A 19201-nucleotide genomic window follows, 5' to 3' on the forward strand; every position below is an offset into this window, starting at 1 on the left:
TTGGCCGATGATTTATTGTGAGCCCCGGGGAGGATTGAGTTGTCGTCAGGCGTGAGGCTCACTATTTATGATGTACACCGGTTGGATATAACTATGACAGAAATGCTTTTTTTCTATTAGTTAGTACTCCAGAAGGTAAAAATTTAATTTGGTTTTGTTTTTATTAAGTATTATCAAAATGGAGTAAAACAAGGCTGCGAAAATTTAGGTTTTGAAAAATTCTTCATTATCGAATTTTATGTTGAATTTTTGTAAAAGATTGGAGAAGACGTTCATTGCTTTTGAGTACAAAACACAGCCTAAAGCAAAATTGACCCACACTTGTGTGTGACCCATGATTGTGTGCTGACTGTACATAAAGTTTGAAAATCGAACTTCCCGTTTTTCTTGTTTCCTCTATCGGTTTTCTTTTTCTCTCATTATTTCCTTCCCCTCTTCTTTCCCCTTTTGGCTTGTCTGTTTCCTATTCCCTTTCTGGTCTTGTTTCACTTTCATTTTTCTTTTTTTCTTCCCGCTATTTTTTCTTTTTCTGTTGCTTTTCTTTTCTCCTCTTGTCCCGTTTCGACCCTTTTTCTGAGTTCTAACTTTTCTCTGTTACGTTGTTCGTCTTTCTTCTTTCGTTTCTATCCCCATTTTCAGGCCCATTTGTCCTCTTTTTCTGTCTCGTTCTTTGTCATTTTATACCCCTTTTCGACGTTTTGTCGGTTCAGGCTTTCGTCGTTTTTCGCTTGTTACCTCATTTTTTATCTTGTTTTTCTTTCGTCCATAATTCATTTTTTCTCGTTTATTTGTTCCGTTTTCTTCTTATTATGGGCTGCTTTTTCACCTTCGTTCTTTTTATTCCTTCTGTCAGGTTTTGTTTTTCTGTCCATTTTATGCCCTTTGTGTTCAGTCTTCATTTTTTGCTCCATTTTTTCTTTTTTTTCTGCTTTCGTTTCTCCATTCACCTGCCACGTATCCGTTTTCCTTAAGGTTCTTAATTCTTTTTTCTCGATTTTCTTATTTTGTCTTTCGATTTTCATCCTTTTTAATTCAGTCTCCTCTTTTATTGCCTCGTTTCTTCTCTTTTTCTCTGCCGTTTTCTTCTTTTTCATTTTTTTTTTTCTCTTTTTATGTCCCGTTTTTCTTCCTATTCTGTTACGATTTTTTTTTCGTTTTCTTATTCTTTTCATGGCAGTTTCTATTCTTTTTTCTCGCACGTTTTCCTCTTTTTCTTACCTGTTTGTCCAGTTTTTGTCATGTTTTCTTTCGTGCTCTTTTCGATGTTTTCCTTCTATCTGATTTTGTTTTGCAGCCGCATTTTCTGGGAAGCAGCAGGAGATGGATTACCTCTTGATTCATCTGTGGTCCATCTGGGAATGTGCTAAGATTTTTTTTTAATATTTTTATAAGAAACTGTTTGCGTTGTTTGGTTCATGAGATATGTAAAGGGTGTCTCACATCAAATTGCACCACGGAAGAAACGGGTATTTTCTTTTGAAAATTTGAGTAGAAGTAGTTTAAAGTGTATTGTTTACACTCTATTTTTATCGCGATCAGTTTTTCGAAAATTGGAAAAAATGGCGTCACCCGAAAAGTAACGTCGCGAATTTATTTTGCGCAAACACCTGGAAAATCCTCAATTATCGCATCATGAATAATGAGACATACGTCAGGGCGGACTTCCGGCAGCTTCCGGGGCTACTGTACTTCATCGCCCAGCACTAGTTTGATGTTCCGGAGGAAGTAAGGATGCAGAAATTTACATAGTTTGCCAAGAACTACATGATTTGGCCAAGAAATACATCATGTGACAAACGGAGTCCGCTGTTTGTGACTACCGGGACTGTAAACGAGCAGATCCACCTCAAGGGGTGTTTACAAAAGCAACTGCCTTCTCTGTCGAAGCAACACGAGGGTCCTACGATCTTCTGGCCGAGTCTATCTTCGTGCCAATATTCAGAGGATGTATTGGAGTGGTACGAAGCCAACGGAGTCACTTTCGTTCCCAAGGACATGAACGCCTTCAACGCACCGAAACTAAGGCCCTTCAAAAAATACTAGGCTATTATGAAGCAGGCACTACGAAAGCATCCCAAGGAGGTCAAGTCTGAGGAAGACATGAAGAAACAGTGGATTTCTGTACAGATGAAGTTGCAGCTAGGTTTCACAAAACTTTTTGAGTGGAGTTAAGCGTAAGGGGCCATACGGTTATGGTATTGATGTTGAATGAAACAAATATGCCAAAAGCTTACTAATGGGATGTATTTTGTTGTCTGAAAGTTTGAAAAGGAACGGTCAATTAGGTAATTTTCTACAGCGTGCAATTGGATGTGGGACACCCTTTATTTTTGAATCAAGAAAGTTAGAAAAATCGATTTTTACAGCTATTACTCAATGTTATCATAAAAATTTCAGCATTAAAATATTAGAAACTCACGAACAAGAAAAAAAATGTATTTCGAAATTTTCCGACTTTTCTTTGGAGTTTTCCACCATCATTTGACTTAAAATTGGTAATCCGAAACACGTTCTACACGTTACATGGCCTACAACCTGCACAAATGTTGGGTACATTCTGTTCTTGTTCGCTGTTGCTCGTTTGGACTCAACTAAGGGATACTCCCTACTAGTTAATAAACCGAAAAAAAAAAATGTTGGCAAATGCATTAGGCATTCCGAGAATCAATCAAATAGGGGTTCGACCTTTTGTGATTCGGCCGAATACAATTTCGACTTTCTGTGACAGTTGTTGGAATTCGGCCAATTGGATTTCGGCTGTTTGTTGTTTCGGTCATTCGATACCAGCCCTAAACGGGCCGATATTAAAGGTGGCTGAATCAATAAGGCCGAACCCCTGTTTGGATGAGGCTCGAAATTGCAACGTAAAAAGGTGAATTTTCTCGGAATGCCTAATGCATGCTTGCATTTTCCTAGGGTTACTGACTAGTAGGGATTATCCCTTAATTGAGTCCGAATTTGTGCACGTTGAGGGCCGTAAATATTTTTGGCCGAATATGGCCATTCGTGTTTCGTCCATTTGTACCTTGGTTATTTGTGATTCGATACCACAATAGATCTAAATGCTGGTCGCAGTGGTCTAGTCTCCTATAAACAAAAAAAAATTGTGATTCGACCATTAGATCTATTGTGTCATTCATTTTTTCGGTCATTGGTGATTCGGTCATTGGTAGATAATCCATTACGCCATGAGGATTGTTTGCATTACATTTCATAGAGAAGACGGAACACGTGCCCCAGTCTGGATACCTCAGTGAACCTGAAACTGGATTTAAAATTGGACATAAAATTCGACTTGGCATTAGATTACAATTTGTGTTTAAATTTATACTTGGATTCGGACTTGAACTTGGAATAGAAGTTGGACTTAAATCTGGGCCAATGTAGATTTAAAGCCTTGGCTCAAATCAAATTGAAAATTGGTCTTTGAATTGAATCCGAAATTTGACTTGAATTTGGACTTAAAATTTGAATCTAAATCAGACATGCATGAGGACTTGAACCGGCTAATAAAATTGGATATGAAATACGGCTTAAATTGGATTTCAAATTGAATTTGAAGCCGCACTTGAAATTGATCTTAATATCAGTGCTGGAATTGGGCTTAACTAGGATACAAAATCAGTAGTAGTAGTAGTAGTAGTAGTAGTAGTAGTAGTAGTAGTAGTAGTAGTAGTAGTAGTAGTAGTAGTAGTAGTAGTAGTAGTAGTAGTAGTAGTAGTAGTAGTAGTAGTAGTAGTAGTAGTAGTAGTAGTAGTAGTAGTAGTAGTAGTAGTAGTAGTAGTAGTAGTAGTAGTAGTAGTAGTAGTAGTAGTAGTAGTAGTAGTAGTAGTAGTAGTAGTAGTAGTAGTAGTAGTAGTAGTAGTAGTAGTAGTAGTAGTAGTAGTAGTAGTAGTAGTAGTAGTAGTAGTAGTAGTAGTAGTAGTAGTAGTAGTAGTAGTAGTAGTAGTAGTAGTAGTAGTAGTAGTAGTAGTAGTAGTAGTAGTAGTAGTAGTAGTAGTAGTAGTAGTAGTAGTAGTAGTAGTAGTAGTAGTAGTAGTAGTAGTAGTAGTAGTAGTAGTAGTAGTAGTAGTAGTAGTAGTAGTAGTAGTAGTAGTAGTAGTAGTAGTAGTAGTAGTAGTAGTAGTAGTAGTAGTAGTAGTAGTAGTAGTAGTAGTAGTAGTAGTAGTAGTAGTAGTAGTAGTAGTAGTAGTAGTAGTAGTAGTAGTAGTAGTAGTAGTAGTAGTAGTAGTAGTAGTAGTAGTAGTAGTAGTAGTAGTAGTAGTAGTAGTAGTAGTAGTAGTAGTAGTAGTAGTAGTAGTAGTAGTAGTAGTAGTAGTAGTAGTAGTAGTAGTAGTAGTAGTAGTAGTAGTAGTAGTAGTAGTAGTAGTAGTAGTAGTAGTAGTAGTAGTAGTAGTAGTAGTAGTAGTAGTAGTAGTAGTAGTAGTAGTAGTAGTAGTAGTAGTAGTAGTAGTAGTAGTAGTAGTAGTAGTAGTAGTAGTAGTAGTAGTAGTAGTAGTAGTAGTAGTAGTAGTAGTAGTAGTAGTAGTAGTAGTAGTAGTAGTAGTAGTAGTAGTAGTAGTAGTAGTAGTAGTAGTAGTAGTAGTAGTAGTAGTAGTAGTAGTAGTAGTAGTAGTAGTAGTAGTAGTAGTAGTAGTAGTAGTAGTAGTAGTAGTAGTAGTAGTAGTAGTAGTAGTAGTAGTAGTAGTAGTAGTAGTAGTAGTAGTAGTAGTAGTAGTAGTAGTAGTAGTAGTAGTAGTAGTAGTAGTAGTAGTAGTAGTAGTAGTAGTAGTAGTAGTAGTAGTAGTAGTAGTAGTAGTAGTAGTAGTAGTAGTAGTAGTAGTAGTAGTAGTAGTAGTAGTAGTAGTAGTAGTAGTAGTAGTAGTAGTAGTAGTAGTAGTAGTAGTAGTAGTAGTAGTAGTAGTAGTAGTAGTAGTAGTAGTAGTAGTAGTAGTAGTAGTAGTAGGGGAAAGCCACCATCATTTCAAGGACTTGCCAATGTATGTGGGTAGAATTACAGTAGATCCAAATTTGATTATCAAATGAATTTCATACTAATGCTGTTACAGAAGGGCCAAAGGGATTAGGCGGACCCACAAAAAGAGGCACTTGTGCGCATTCCGGGGTTATAAGAGTCGCCTTCCAGCATTAGGATCCTTCCATGTAATAATCGATTTCGCTGTACCAACTTTAACCCACGTGATGATTTGTTTGTTTAGAATTGAGAAGTGCCATATTTGCTTCAGACCTTAAGTATTCAGGTTGGCAATCCACTCCATCATCCAGCCTTCCACATTTATAATACCAAAATACTGTTAATAATGTGATATTAAGATGGAATGTGGCATATATGGGTAAAATTAGAACAATCCCACCAGCAGTCCTTCGTATAGAATAGATTAGCGTCCTTTGAGGTTCCATAAGTGCTTCTAATAGTTAATTTAATTTTTCATTCTGGTATCCATGTGCAGTATTAAAACTCGCTTTGGCCAAAGTTTTTACTATATAGCAGGAGATGCTTCATAAGCTAAGACGAAGGCGGGAACCACCCAGCATCGCATCTCCTAGCTTGGCTACTCAATAGAGTATTACCAGGTATGGCCACGTGGAGGCGCTAGGTAGGGGCTTGGGATGGCTAGAGCTATATTGGACGCTCCTCATTTACCTTCCCCCTTTCATACCCTGGGCTTAACTAGGGTACAAAATCAGACTAAAAATTGAATTTGAAATTTTTATTTGAAGCTGGAATTGACAATTATTCAAGCTTAACAAGTTTTAAAATTGGACTTAAAATTTGCTCGAAATCGGAGTTAAAATCAACTTAAAGTTGGACTCTACATTGAATTCAAAATTTTACTTGAAACTAGACACAAAATTTTATTTAAAATTGGACTTGATTGTGAACGTGAAATGGGACTTGAAATTGACTTCGAATTCGACTTGAAATGGGGTCTGAAAACAGGTCTTGAATTAGACATGAAATTGTATTTGAAATAACATTCAAAATCAAGCTACAAATTGAAATTAATTATATTTGAAATTGAAAAATTGAACCTGGAATTTTACTTGAAGTTACAAATGGCATTAGACTTTAGTTTGAAATTAAATTAAACCTTATTTTGGATTAATTTGGACTTCAAATTGAACAAAAGTTGAACTTTAAATTGAATTTAAAACTTTAATTAAACTTAAATAGAACTCGAAGGTGGACTCGATATTGGATTAGAACGACAACAGGACTTGGGAAATTATACATAAAATTAGAGTTGAAATAAGATTTAAAATTGAAATTGAATATATTTGAAATCGGACATGATGGAGAACTAGAAATTGGACTACAAATTAAACTTGAAATTGAAATTAAACTTGACGTTGGACTTGAAATTGGACCTAAAATTACCGAGCTATCTAAATAAAATCTTTGTACTTTCTGATTGAACCTTGAGAAATTAAATTTTTACATTTAAATTTATAGAGAAGCAGCTTACACTTTCAATTTTGGTACATGCTTCTAGCTCAAACCGTTCAGTATAAAGTCTTACGCAGTCAAAAGAGAGAAGTTTTATCTATTCACACCTAAAAAGCATACGGACAAGCATGACAAAAGCGCATTTCAGAGTCTGCCTAAATTACGATGGTACAATCGCTGATGGGATGAGAGTCAACAGACAGAAAAGACGATACTTTGTTCCTTGAGTAAGATGGTGTAAGATGTTGTAATTACGCTTCAATTTAAAGTTGTTTCTACAAATAATCGTTTTCATTTTACCCATGTGGACTGCACTGTCCAAAGATAAACTTTTCTCTGCTCCCCGGTTCAGGGCACAGCAACACGACCGTCCAACATTCTTACGTCACAACAAAAGGGCAGCTGTCTGGTTTTCGCCAACCCAAGAGTCCCCTGCAGTATCCTTAGTAATCAGCCATAAGAGTATAAAGTACGCATGTACTGTGCACTGGAAGATAGTTTCAACTTTTTCGACGTTATGATTTATGCTGCTTCAAAACAGTAGAAAGGATGCTTTCTTCACCACTCACTGTCTTCCACTCATATCCAATCCTGGGTGGGTGTTCATTCGCTTGCGTGCACATCTTTAGCTACTGTCCTGTCAGCCGGCCCTTACTTTCGTCGCTTCAAGTCCGTTAAAATTCATGATAATGGCTTTTCCTTTCTTGGGGAACTCGATCCGCGCGAAATCTAAACTTTTTGACCCGTTCGTTTGTGGCTCGTAGACAGGGTCCCTACTTCGCTTCGGTCGGTTGTGAAACTAACGGCAGCAACAGTCAGCAATCACTGTCTACGGTTTAGCCGAGCGAAATAAAATCTGGGCCGAAATTTAAGTTGTGCGTCTTTTGCCTGGCCCGCTCGAGAACGAACCGGAGAAACTATACGAGAAAGTTCATTAAATTTTAAGTCCCTTATGCTTCGGAAGCTAAATAGCTGGAAAGTATCGCAGAGCGGCGTGACTTGGAATTCTTGCAGGGATTTTCTACCCCTTTTTCCGGGAGCATGTGAAGATCCCTACCGACCGTATAGTATGAGCAACCGTAAAGCGTGTGGCAACCGAAAACAGATGTGAATATCTGCGAACACGGTAGCAGTAATTGCCTGCACAGTTATTATCTCCGAAATGATACCTATAGCTTCCGAGGGGATAGAATATATGTGTCCGTGGAAAGATGAAGGGTGATACCGGCCGGCGGCGCGGCAGTAAGGGGTTGATGCTGGGTGCGGATCACTACTCGCACGACGCTCAGAAGGGGTTGTTGCGTAAGAAACGACCGATTCAGGTAAGTAGAACACTTATTATTGTTTGTTGATGTGATTAGGTGGAAAATGTGCGGAAACATAATGGTAAGTATGTCAAAGAATTTGAGGATTAATAAAGTTACAGTAATGCTGTAAGTAATTTGTGAATGCGGATGATGTTGGATTGGATGCAAGAAAATATTGTTATCTCAGTCGGGATAAATTGGGTACGTTAAGGGATAACCTTATCTTAATAAAAGTCAGTGGAAATAAAAAAAATTATATGTTGCAGATATAAATTAGAGGTTGACTGAGGTTCGCTATAGAAGAAATGCACTGCTCACATATATCTGGTACTAAAAACATTCCGTAAATTTAATTTTTGATTTGTTTTAAATATTAAAATTACCAAATTTATAGAAATTTTATCGTTTTAGTTTTTTGTTTCATTGTTTTTAAAATTCGTTTTAATCCGTTTTGAGTTCGTTTTCGGACGTGGAAGAACACCTTACCTTAGCAAGCGCGAGGTGGTCAATAGGCGATTTTAAGGCAGCATCCGATGCAGTTGATAGAATTGATTGATATGATTGGCCTTCACTGATATTTTTCTGGTTGGAGTACGGGAGAAAGGCGAAATTTTCGTTTTTGTTTCTTCAGACATTTTGACAGTTCCATATGATTTTTGTATTGCGACAGACTTTCAAAACCTTTTATTTCTGTCTAACGGATGAGGTTGTTCTTTATAACCAAACAGTTGGAGTCCTTGTCCTATTTGTATTAATTAGCTTTACTCTTTTTTTGCTGTCGTGCTTCAAGCACACGAAGGCTAAGACCAGACTTGGTCCATCTCGCCGACTTTACTCTTTTTACATGATAATTAAAAATTGATCAACATTACTTTAGAAAGCAGAACAAAAAGGTGATGTAAAGAAGATTAGATTACGATGAAAAGTTGAAGAAATACAACGATTAATATATTATTTCGAAAACACGCAAAACAATGACAAAAATACAGCAAAAAATGGCAAAAGGACGCTTAGGTGGCAAATCATCGACATACGACAGAGAAACGATGAAAGAACAATGAAAAGACAAAAAAGAACAACATTTTTGTATTCTTGACAAGAAGCAAGACGACAGGCAGAAAAATGACGAAACGACAATAGAAAAACTACAAGGAATACAGCCCTAAGGGTTCTACGAAAGGGTGACGTAGGATTATATCAGATCACTAGATCAAAGACTAATGTAAACTGAATATTTGTATGGGATTCCTCCTTTTTAAAGAAGGCAGGGGCCCTAATTCACCATAGAAAAATTTCCTGCCTTCCAGAACCCCCACATGCCAAATTTGGTTCCATTTGCTTGATTAGCTCTCGAGTCATGCAGAAATTTGTGTTTCATTTGTATGGGAACCCCCTCTTATGGGGAGAGGGGTCTACGTCATGGGCGTAGCGACGGGGCGGGGTTTTGGGGGTTCAAACCCCCCCAGGAGAAAATTTGTTATACACTTTCAAGCTTGAAATTTCACAGCCAGCTGTTGTTTAAAGTACAGGAAAATGTACGGGGCTGATTGTACGATCTCCGTCGACGTCGTGAACTTAGAGCCGTGGTGGTTTGTGCTGTTTTAAGCCCCATTTAATGCGACCTTGTGTTACTCGTCGCCCATTTTCCAGGTATCTCTGAAGTCGCAGAGGTATCTCTGAAGTCGCAGTTTTTTACTTAAAAAATAAAAAATGTCGCTTTAGACCTGGACGAGCCATCTCGCACGTTGAGTCGCTATGTGCCGGTGTCGGTGGGGTTGTTGTATAGAACCCTTTTCCTTACGACGTGACTGGTTCACTGTACTTTACTGACTTTCTCCAAATGTACGTTGGTAATCTTTCCGAGCAGTGTATGTTACCCTTGATTCATACACCTCCGCTACTCTTCGCCTTCAGCTTGTACTTCGTTAAATGTCGTCCGCAAAGGCGCGTAAGTCTTCCGTGAGCATGGTCTGTCGGTCTAATAGGGGTACATTGTCAGGTTCGTAAGGTGGCTTATGCCTCTTAATCGCAGCGTTTGGCGAAGCTCAAAGTAGGCCCGTTGTCCTGCTTGAATATGCCACTGGATCTCCTTATTTGTGTTGTTATCCGCGGCTACCAGCGATCCCACATACATGAGCTCATCTACGACTTCTGGTTCGTCACCGTCAACGATTACCGTCCGCGAAAAAAGCACGTTCGTCTCATTTGGTCCGCATTAAATCAGACCAGACTAAATCGCAAAATTTAAAAGAATGAGTTAATGACGAATTAAAGAATTTTCTGAGCTACATTTTACTCTAATAAGACTACATAAATGTTGCAAACAGTCAGTGTTATGAGATGATTTCGAACAATTGATAGCTACAAACCATACAGAACAGCAAATTTTGAACGCGTTTTTCTCGAAATAAGATTTTTGTCACTTGGCTCGGTCTGACTTAACAGCGACTATTTGAGCTATTATCATTCATGTATTTGGTCTACGACGCGTTGATTTAAAGCCCAATCCTGCTAGGCTCCGCCTTCAGTCTAGCACAGATGGTCGGTGTTAAGTCAGACCGAACCAAGTGACAAAAATTTGATTTCGTGAAAAACGAAGTCAAAGTTTGCTGCTGCTGTGTAGTTTAAAGCTATTGATCGTTCGAAACCATTTCATATCTCTGGCTGTTTGCAACATTTGTTTGATCTTATTAGAGTAAAATGTAGCTTACGAAATTCTTAATCGTTTGCTGTCATTAACTTATTATTTTAAATTTTGCGACTTGGTCCGGTCTGATTTAACACCGACCAGATGGCCTTCGTCGTGGCAAAGTTTCTGTCACCTGCTTAGCCACCTGGCAAAGTCATCTGCTTAGCCAAGAAGTTTGCTACATTTACTGAGAATCAAACCTCTCTTTTTGAAATCTGATCGTCGGATCACCTTACGAGCGATGTCGAGAATCATACAGCATAAGTTGTTCTTCAGCACACTCGCTGCGTCTTGAAGAGACTCAGTTCTATGGATTTTAACAGCCGAGATTCGAACATACAACGTACCTCAATGCCGGCTGGGAAGCCATAACTTTAACTCTGTTATTTCAATTTGATTTTTTGTCTGATGAGCAAAGCAAAGCCGTGGGATTAAACGTCCTTTCTAAGACTTGATCCCTCTTCATCGACAGACTTCGCAGTCGGCTACTACAGTACAGGACAATTACCGGGCTAGTAAAAAAATCCTACTGACTCTATCTAGCAGCACCGCCTAGCCGAGATTCGAACATGCGACGACTGGTTTGTTAGACCAGCATCGTACCTCGAAACCAACTAGGCGGCATTTGTCTGATGCAGAACACTCAATTTCAACCAGAATAGTTTTTAACTGAAAATAATACTCCATTTCCTGAATAAGCTGCTTACAGTTAGGCTATGTCAGATTTGTCTTGGTAAAACCCCCCCCAAGGAATTTTTCTGGCTACGCCCATGGTCTACGTACGTTCCTCTTATGGGGTGAGGTGTCTCTAACTGTCATAAGAATCTTCTCCGGCCTCAAAAATCCCTGCATACAAATTTTTACGCTTATCGGTTCAGTAGTTTCTGAGTCTATAAGGAACATAAATACAGACAGACAGACAGACAAAAAATGATTTATATATATAGATTCATCAAAATTGCTAGTCATTTTATCTATCCAACGACATATAAATTGTTCAGTTTCTTAGTTTAGTAGTTATTAACATTTGAAATCTTTAATTCAAACGTTACACCTTTATTTTCGTTTTCACAAAGTGCTACTCAGTATAGTAAACAAAGACGTAGTCCTACGTCCAAACAACGAAACGACGACATGATATGAGGACATGAAGATGATGGAAAGATGAAAAGACGACAAAATGACATCAAAAAGATGTCAAAACGCAATAAAAGGACGGTGAAAAGGCGCCGAAAAAACAGCAAAAAGCCGACAGAAAAAATACAAAAAAGTGATGTAAAGATAATGAAAAAAGGTAAAAAGACGACCAAATGCGATGAAAAGAAGCCAGAGAAGCAAGGCCAAAGACAACAGAAAAGGGCAATGAAAAAACTATAAATGCATCTAAGGGGCGATGAAGAGATAATAAAAAGATGAAAAAACATTGACAAAAAAGACTACAAATAAGAACAAAAAGGCTTTATTAAACAAAACATGCCTCAAAAGACGATGAAAAATGACAGCAAATTGCCTTCAAGAAACAAAAAAAAAAGACGATGTAAAGCTGCTAGAAGCCAGATGTTAAAAAGAACGAGAAACGAATATCAGATGTTAAAGAACTACAATAGAACAGACAATAAATCAAATATAAAAGACGGAAAACAAAGGCGAAAGGCGAATGATGGTAAACAAAAGTAGATAGTAAGCATCCTGGAATAATTTAGGTCAAATCTCAAAAGTATTATGCATTAATTTGCAGTATTATGCATTGAAAAAAGTATCACACAGTGATCACACAGCATGGCTGAATGAAGCAGGGTTTATCCATGTAAAAAGGAACTCTAGTATATTGGAAACCAGTAGAAATCGAAATTAATATTTAAATTTTGATTTTGAGCAAAATTTACAAACTCTTAATATTAAAAAACTTTCAAATAAGGCACAAACGTCGGTTAAGCTTTCCTTTGAACTAAAATTTTATTAAATTTTTCCTTTGATAAAAACACGGATGGTAAAACTACAGATTTTTCTTCAGTAAAGCTTTTCAACGGTGTAAGTGCTGTGTTCTATACATTCTGCTAACCACACACACGTGATCGCACGGCTTTCGTAGTGTCTCTCTACACAACCTGCTTACGGGGCAAGCCACTGACGACAGCTCGTGAGCAAGAGTGGTATACTGTGAGAAGACTGTAAGAAGCAAGAAGTATGGATACAAGGTTTTCTTTACTTCTTTTCTTTTTCAGCTTACGCCCTCGCTCACCACGCGGTAAGAGTAACGGCCCTAGCCACCAAAAGTTCGAATTTCACTTATGGAACGAACTTGGAAGTTCATATTTGATTCAAATTTAGTTCTGCAGAACTTTCTTACTGAACAACAAGACACTACATATGTAAACCGAGCTTCATTCTTAATAAAGTATCTTTAATATTTGTAGCAACTTTAAAGTTCACCATGCAGCTTGAATGTTCAATATGCAGCTCGAAAGTAACCAAGAGTTCGAATAATGCTTGCTTGCGGATCTATTGCTTGCTAAGCAGCTTCACTAGAAAGTAAATAACCGAACTTTGAAGTAACTGCGAGTTCGTTGCATAGAATATTCTAAGCATATGCTAGCATATGCTAAGCAGCTTCACAAGAAACTTTGTCAAAAATTAATAAAATCGAATATTTAGTTCTATGCTTTTTACTTTTTTTTAGTTCTATACTTGAATTTTGTCAATGAGTTGTTATTGAATGTAAGTTCGTTGCCGGGTTGTTGTAAATGAGAAATTATCACATCGAGTAAAATCGATGCAGATCGCTTATTTCAGCAACGGAGCAGTGGTATGCATCTAGGTTATCGAAAGGAGGAGTACTCAAGTTCAAATCCCGGGATATAGTGAGTGTGGTAAGTCGCAGAAATAAATTCTGACGATCTTTCATTAGATAATTAATGTTGGGTAATAATTAATAACCGGAATAAATGCTTTAGTTAAGGAAATATCATGAAAAATAACTTAATACAAAACAAGTGGAAATTTCCCAACAACCTTTTACTTTTTGCCTTTCTACTATATAAATATATAGTATAAAGGTATAGAAATCACTTGGAAAACCGGAAATGGAAAGAAGGTCCTGCGGGCCGAATGTTATATACCATTCGACTCAGTTTCGAAAACTGAGCATTTTCTGTGTGTGTGTATGTATGTGTGTGTGTGTGTGTGTGTGTGTGTGTGTGTGTGTGTGTGTGTGTGTGTGTGTGTGTGTGTGTGTGTGTGTGTGTGTGTGTGTGTGTGTGTGTGTGTGTGTGTGTGTGTGTGTGTGTGTGTGTGTGTGTGTGTGTGTGTGTGTGTGTGTGTGTGTGTGTGTGTGTGTGTGTGTATGTGTGTGTGTGTGTGTGTATGTGACGCTTTTAATCTCACTCACTTTTCTCGGAGATGGCTGGACCGATTTTAATGTTCTTAGTGTCAAATGAAAGGTCTAGGTGTCCCATTGGTCGCTATTGAATTTCATACTGATCGGACTTTTAGTTCAAAAGTTATGTATAAAAATACGAAAAATATGGGACTTCATTATCTCATAGGTCTCTTAACCGATTTGAACAAAATTGATTGCATATGAAAGAGGAGCCTTGCAAACCTTTAACTTCCAAATTTCATGACGATTGGACTTGTAGTTTGAAAGTTACATAAAGAAATGTGAAAAAATAGTATTTAAAACATATTTATGTAACATATAAACATTAATTTAATGAAAAACATCACACATTTTATGATTATTCGAAAATTACTGCTGAGATCTATCAAACGAAACCAAGTTATTTAAAATCGGACGCTAGTTATTCAAACTTTAACATTTAAGCCCCGTATATTAAACCGTTAAAACGTGTGAAATCAAAACATATCAATCAAATGTTGATTGTATTCAATGTATGAGATGTGTGTGATGTATGTGTGTATGTATGTATGTATGTATGTATGTATGTATGTATATATGTATGTATGTATGTATGTGTGTATGTATGTATGTATGTGATGACAATTTGCAATTTTAAAATTTGCAATGAAATTCAAGAAAAGTGAGAAACATGTCAATTGTCTAAGGTTTTTGAAGCCTCTTAGTGGAATACGAACTCTGAAATTAAAGAAAAGAAAAAACTTTTACCGACTAAATTCCACTATTTAATATTTATTCGCGACAGATACGTATACGCTTTGAAATAAGACACTGATGAAGCCTGCACGTCGTAGGCGAACTACGTATCTGTCGCAAATAATTATTAAATAGTGGGATTCGATCGAAAAGTTTTTTCTTTTCTTTGATTCCAGATTTCAATTGTCATTTTCTTCACTTGCTGTTACTCACAATTGTACAAGAAAAGCAAAAAGCGGAGAAAAGCAGTTAATTAAACCCTCTAACGGGTAAGGCGGTCTGTTGACGGCCTTCGCTTTTGGAGCTCAAAAGAAATTTGTTTTGAATTGACATCATGCAAAATGTGTTCAGAACAGAATTTTTGACATTTTGAAGGAGCGCTAGCTAAGAAATAGTTCCATTTCTCGTTTTCATATCTAATGCTCTATTCAGTAATTTTTTTCTAATTCAGATATATTGCAAAATTGAAGCCAAGCAAGCCAATAGTAAAATTTTGAGATCAATCATTTTGTTGTAGATATCCTTTTTCTTCAAAAGCGAAATATAATAATAATTTTTCTGAACTCTTGTTTTTCAAAGATGCTAACTTTTGAATGCATGGTAATAATATCAAAATATCAAAAAATCTGCTATGAACAAATACTTTATATTGTCAATTCAAAACAAGTTTCGTATGTGGCTCTGAAGCCCGAAAGTTAAGGCCGTCTGTAGACCCGTTAGAGGGTTAATTTCTAATTTTCTATACATATTCATTCAAGTCTGTAAAAATTATCTTTTGTGTTTACATTACTTTTCTATAAATATTATAAAACTAAATAAGGTGTTCATCAAGTAACATAAATGACGCTTACATGTATTTACGCACCCGAGGAAAGAAAATATAATTATTCTACACAATATGTTGTGAATTTTACTGGCAAGTAAGGATTTTGAGGAATACGGAACGGATATTTAAAAATATAGTCTAATATAACATCTATACATCTACAATTAAGTTTCTGAGAAATTAAATAATGAATATTGTGGCAGTAGAAAGGCTAGGTCACGCCGCTAGGTGGATTAATTCGGGTTTTTAAAGATTATTTAAGCTTTATTTTTTGAGCTGAACAGCGTTCTATGTTGCAATTTAAGTAAACTTTCTAATTCTATTGGAAGTTGCTTTGCATTCCTTTCGAAGTGTCATCATCAAATACGAACTTGAAAGTGCGGTTAGTAACGTAAAAATTAAGTAAAATGGCTGATTATGCCAAAAAATCCCCTTATATCGGAACTTTTGGTTTCTTGGGTGGTTGTTAGTAAATTATGATAGCTAAATTGCGAGTAACACTCGTAAAAACTCGTCGTGGCGCGTGAGAAAATTTGAAAGGAAGTCGTTAGAATGAACACGCGCGTGTGAGAAAATCAGAATACACGAGTGCGGGCTTCGCAACACTGGTGAGAGATTACAAGTGAGAAGTTACTAGTGAGAAGTTATAAGTGAGAAATTATGAGTGAGAACTTATTAGTAAGTGGTAAGACGAAATATGAGAAGTAAGAGAAGTAAGAGAAGTAAGAGAAGTAAGAGAAGTAAGAGAAGTAAGAGAAGTAAGAGAAGTAAGAGAAGTAAGAGAAGTAAGAGAAGTAAGAGAAGTAAGAGAAGTAAGAGAAGTAAGAGAAGTAAGAGAAGTAAGAGAAGTAAGAGAAGTAAGAGAAGTAAGAGAAGTAAGAGAAGTAAGAGAAGTAAGAGAAGTAAGAGAAGTAAGAGAAGTAAGAGAAGTAAGAGAAGTAAGAGAAGTAAGAGAAGTAAGAGAAGTAAGAGAAGTAAGAGAAGTAAGAGAAGTAAGAGAAGTAAGAGAAGTAAGAGAAGTAAGAGAAGTAAGAGAAGTAAGAGAAGTAAGAGAAGTAAGAGAAGTAAGAGAAGTAAGAGAAGTAAGAGAAGTAAGAGAAGTAAGAGAAGTAAGAGAAGTAAGAGAAGTAAGAGAAGTAAGAGAAGTAAGAGAAGTAAGAGAAGTAAGAGAAGTAAGAGAAGTAAGAGAAGTAAGAGAAGTAAGAGAAGTAAGAGAAGTAAGAGAAGTAAGAGAAGTAAGAGAAGTAAGAGAAGTAAGAGAAGTAAGAGAAGTAAGAGAAGTAAGAGAAGTAAGAGAAGTAAGAGAAGTAAGAGAAGTAAGAGAAGTAAGAGAAGTAAGAGAAGTAAGAGAAGTAAGAGAAGTAAGAGAAGTAAGAGAAGTAAGAGAAGTAAGAGAAGTAAGAGAAGTAAGAGAAGTAAGAGAAGTAAGAGAAGTAAGAGAAGTAAGAGAAGTAAGAGAAGTAAGAGAAGTAAGAGAAGTAAGAGAAGTAAGAGAAGTAAGAGAAGTAAGAGAAGTAAGAGAAGTAAGAGAAGTAAGAGAAGTAAGAGAAGTAAGAGAAGTAAGAGAAGTAAGAGAAGTAAGAGAAGTAAGAGAAATAAGTAAAAAGTATTAAGTATATCGGGGTCAGTTCCGGTGTATTGGTTAGCATTTACGCCTCTCACGCCGAGGACCTGGGTTCAAATTCCAATCCCGCAGAAGTCACGAATGACCTAAAAGTGTTAAAATGACTCTAATCTAACAAAAAAAGTAAGAAGTAAGAAGTAAGAAGTAAGAAGTAAGAAGTAAGAAGTAAGAAGTAAGAAGTAAGAAGTAAGAAGTAAGAAGTAAGAAGTAAGAAGTAAGAAGTAAGAAGTAAGAAGTAAGAAGTAAGAAGTAAGAAGTAAGAAGTAAGAAGTAAGAAGTAAGAAGTAAGAAGTAAGTAGTATGTGGTTCGATCAAGTTCGACTTTATGTCCATGCGGCTTAGATTCCTGTATGTCTAATTCATCCATTAAGCTTTTCGTCCATAATGTCGTACATTTGTATGCCTAGCGTTCGTATAATCCTCAAATATAATTACTTTTGTGGTATTTGGCAAAAACACTATACAGTTTATTTTTATTTCTTTTTTGCCTTATCTGGCATTTTATGGCTCTTTTTCCTTTTGATACATTTTTGTACATTTTATAGTTTTTTATGTGACTTGCATTATTGTTTATTATTGTTTGCTTGTTTTATTAGAATTTATCCTCTTGCTATGCGTTTTGAAAATTCTAGCAGTTTTACTGGCATAAAGTTCTCTTTTATTTTATATTGTTCCGAAAGTTTGCTTCTTCTACTTCTTCCATTTTATTTTCATTTTTTTTTAAATTTTTACCTGCTTTTTCTGACTATTTAAGCCAAGACTTTAACCAATTTTTTTATTTTCGAATTTTTTGGTAAACTTTTGTGGATTGTTAAACATTAAAATTAGCAAGGAACCTGTGTTACTTCCTTGGGGAACATCGATGTCTATTGGTACATACTACTGCAAGCATAATTTATTTGTTAAAAATTGCTATGTGTTGATCTGAGTTCAAACGCAATTTTAACCCTCAACGATTTTCAGCAGCATTTTTTCAATTTCTAGTATCAAATACCGTGCTGCAGCTTAAATAAATATCCAATTCTTCTTTTTTGGACTTTAAGCCGCAAGGTATGTCTGTAATTCCCTCCCAGTTGGCCTCGAGGTAAGACACAGGTCTAATAAGCCAGTCGGCGTATGTTCGAATCTCGGCTGGGACAGGAGTCAATACGATCGTAGCACTGACCCCGCACTGTCCTGTATTCTAACAGCAGGTTGCGAAGTCTGTCGTATAAAAAACAGAAGGTCAAATTTCGATAACGGAATTGGCACCCAGGCTTTGCTTGTATGTCTGTATTTAGTTTGCGTTTGTTTTTGCTATTTTAATTTCTAATTTTTCTTTCAGTTTGTTCAAGTCCAGTTTTTCAGGCAAAATCGCTTTTCACAGTTTGAAATTTTAAATATTTTTTTAATGTTGCAATGATGAACAACTAAGTTGAAAATTCCGACTACAGCCCACTAGAAAATCATATAAGAAAATTAGAGAAGCGGAAAAAATAGTAGCTAAAATTTTGCAATTGAAAACATCAGAACTAGGTCTTCACTCACTTGCCAATTACTTCCGTGGCACAGCATTTCCACATTTGAATACATATCTGTTAGAAACAGGACAACCTGAGTTCCGGCCATCATTGGGAAACTTTGTGTCTGTGACACGGTTAACCAAAGCTAAAACAAACATTTCATTTACACCACATTAACCAGCCCGTCCGTCCGTCCGTCCGTCCCGGGGTTTGGCCGGGGAATGTTTCCAGTTCACTGTTCTTCCGTTTTGATGCTGCTCCTCCGGTTGTGTGTTTGGCCTCAGTTATCAAAGGACTCCGTCCGTCATCATCATCGTAACGTGGACGTTTGCCCAGGCAAGGGTGTACTCGGGGGAGTGTAAGTGCGTGTGTGTGTGCGAATGACCGTGGAGTGAGTTTGATGTCATGTACTTTTCTGCTGCTATGATTTCTCCAATCGTCCAACAGGACGAGATGTATTTAATGTGTGATTGACAGGCAATTAAATGTCGGAGTTCCGTATTTTCCGGTCATGTGTACTGATAAGAGTGACGAGGGCAGATGTTTTACTCCAAGGAAAAGCAAGAATGTGTTAAGTCATCCGTAATAATTATCACAATAAAAAGAAACAGTAGCTTTATGATTTTACAACATCAGGATGGGTGGGATATTGTCTGAATATTATAATTTATGAAAAAGAATTCGAGTGAAT

General features: G+C 36.7%; 1 protein-coding gene across 1 annotated transcript; it reads left to right on the forward strand.

Moving 5' to 3' along the window:
- Nucleotides 1–3728: 3728 nt before the first annotated feature.
- Nucleotides 3729–4844, forward strand: LOC128744677 (uncharacterized protein DDB_G0271670-like; the record flags this gene model as incomplete). The annotated part of the gene is made up of 1 exon (XM_053841843.1): nucleotides 3729–4844. A coding segment is annotated over one exon (1116 nt), but the record flags the coding sequence as incomplete, so codon positions are not given.
- Nucleotides 4845–19201: the final 14357 nt, after the last annotated feature.

The sequence above is a fragment of the Sabethes cyaneus genome, chromosome 3, assembly GCF_943734655.1.
Source record: "Sabethes cyaneus chromosome 3, idSabCyanKW18_F2, whole genome shotgun sequence".
In the NCBI taxonomy this organism is placed as follows: Eukaryota; Metazoa; Arthropoda; class Insecta; order Diptera; family Culicidae; genus Sabethes; species Sabethes cyaneus.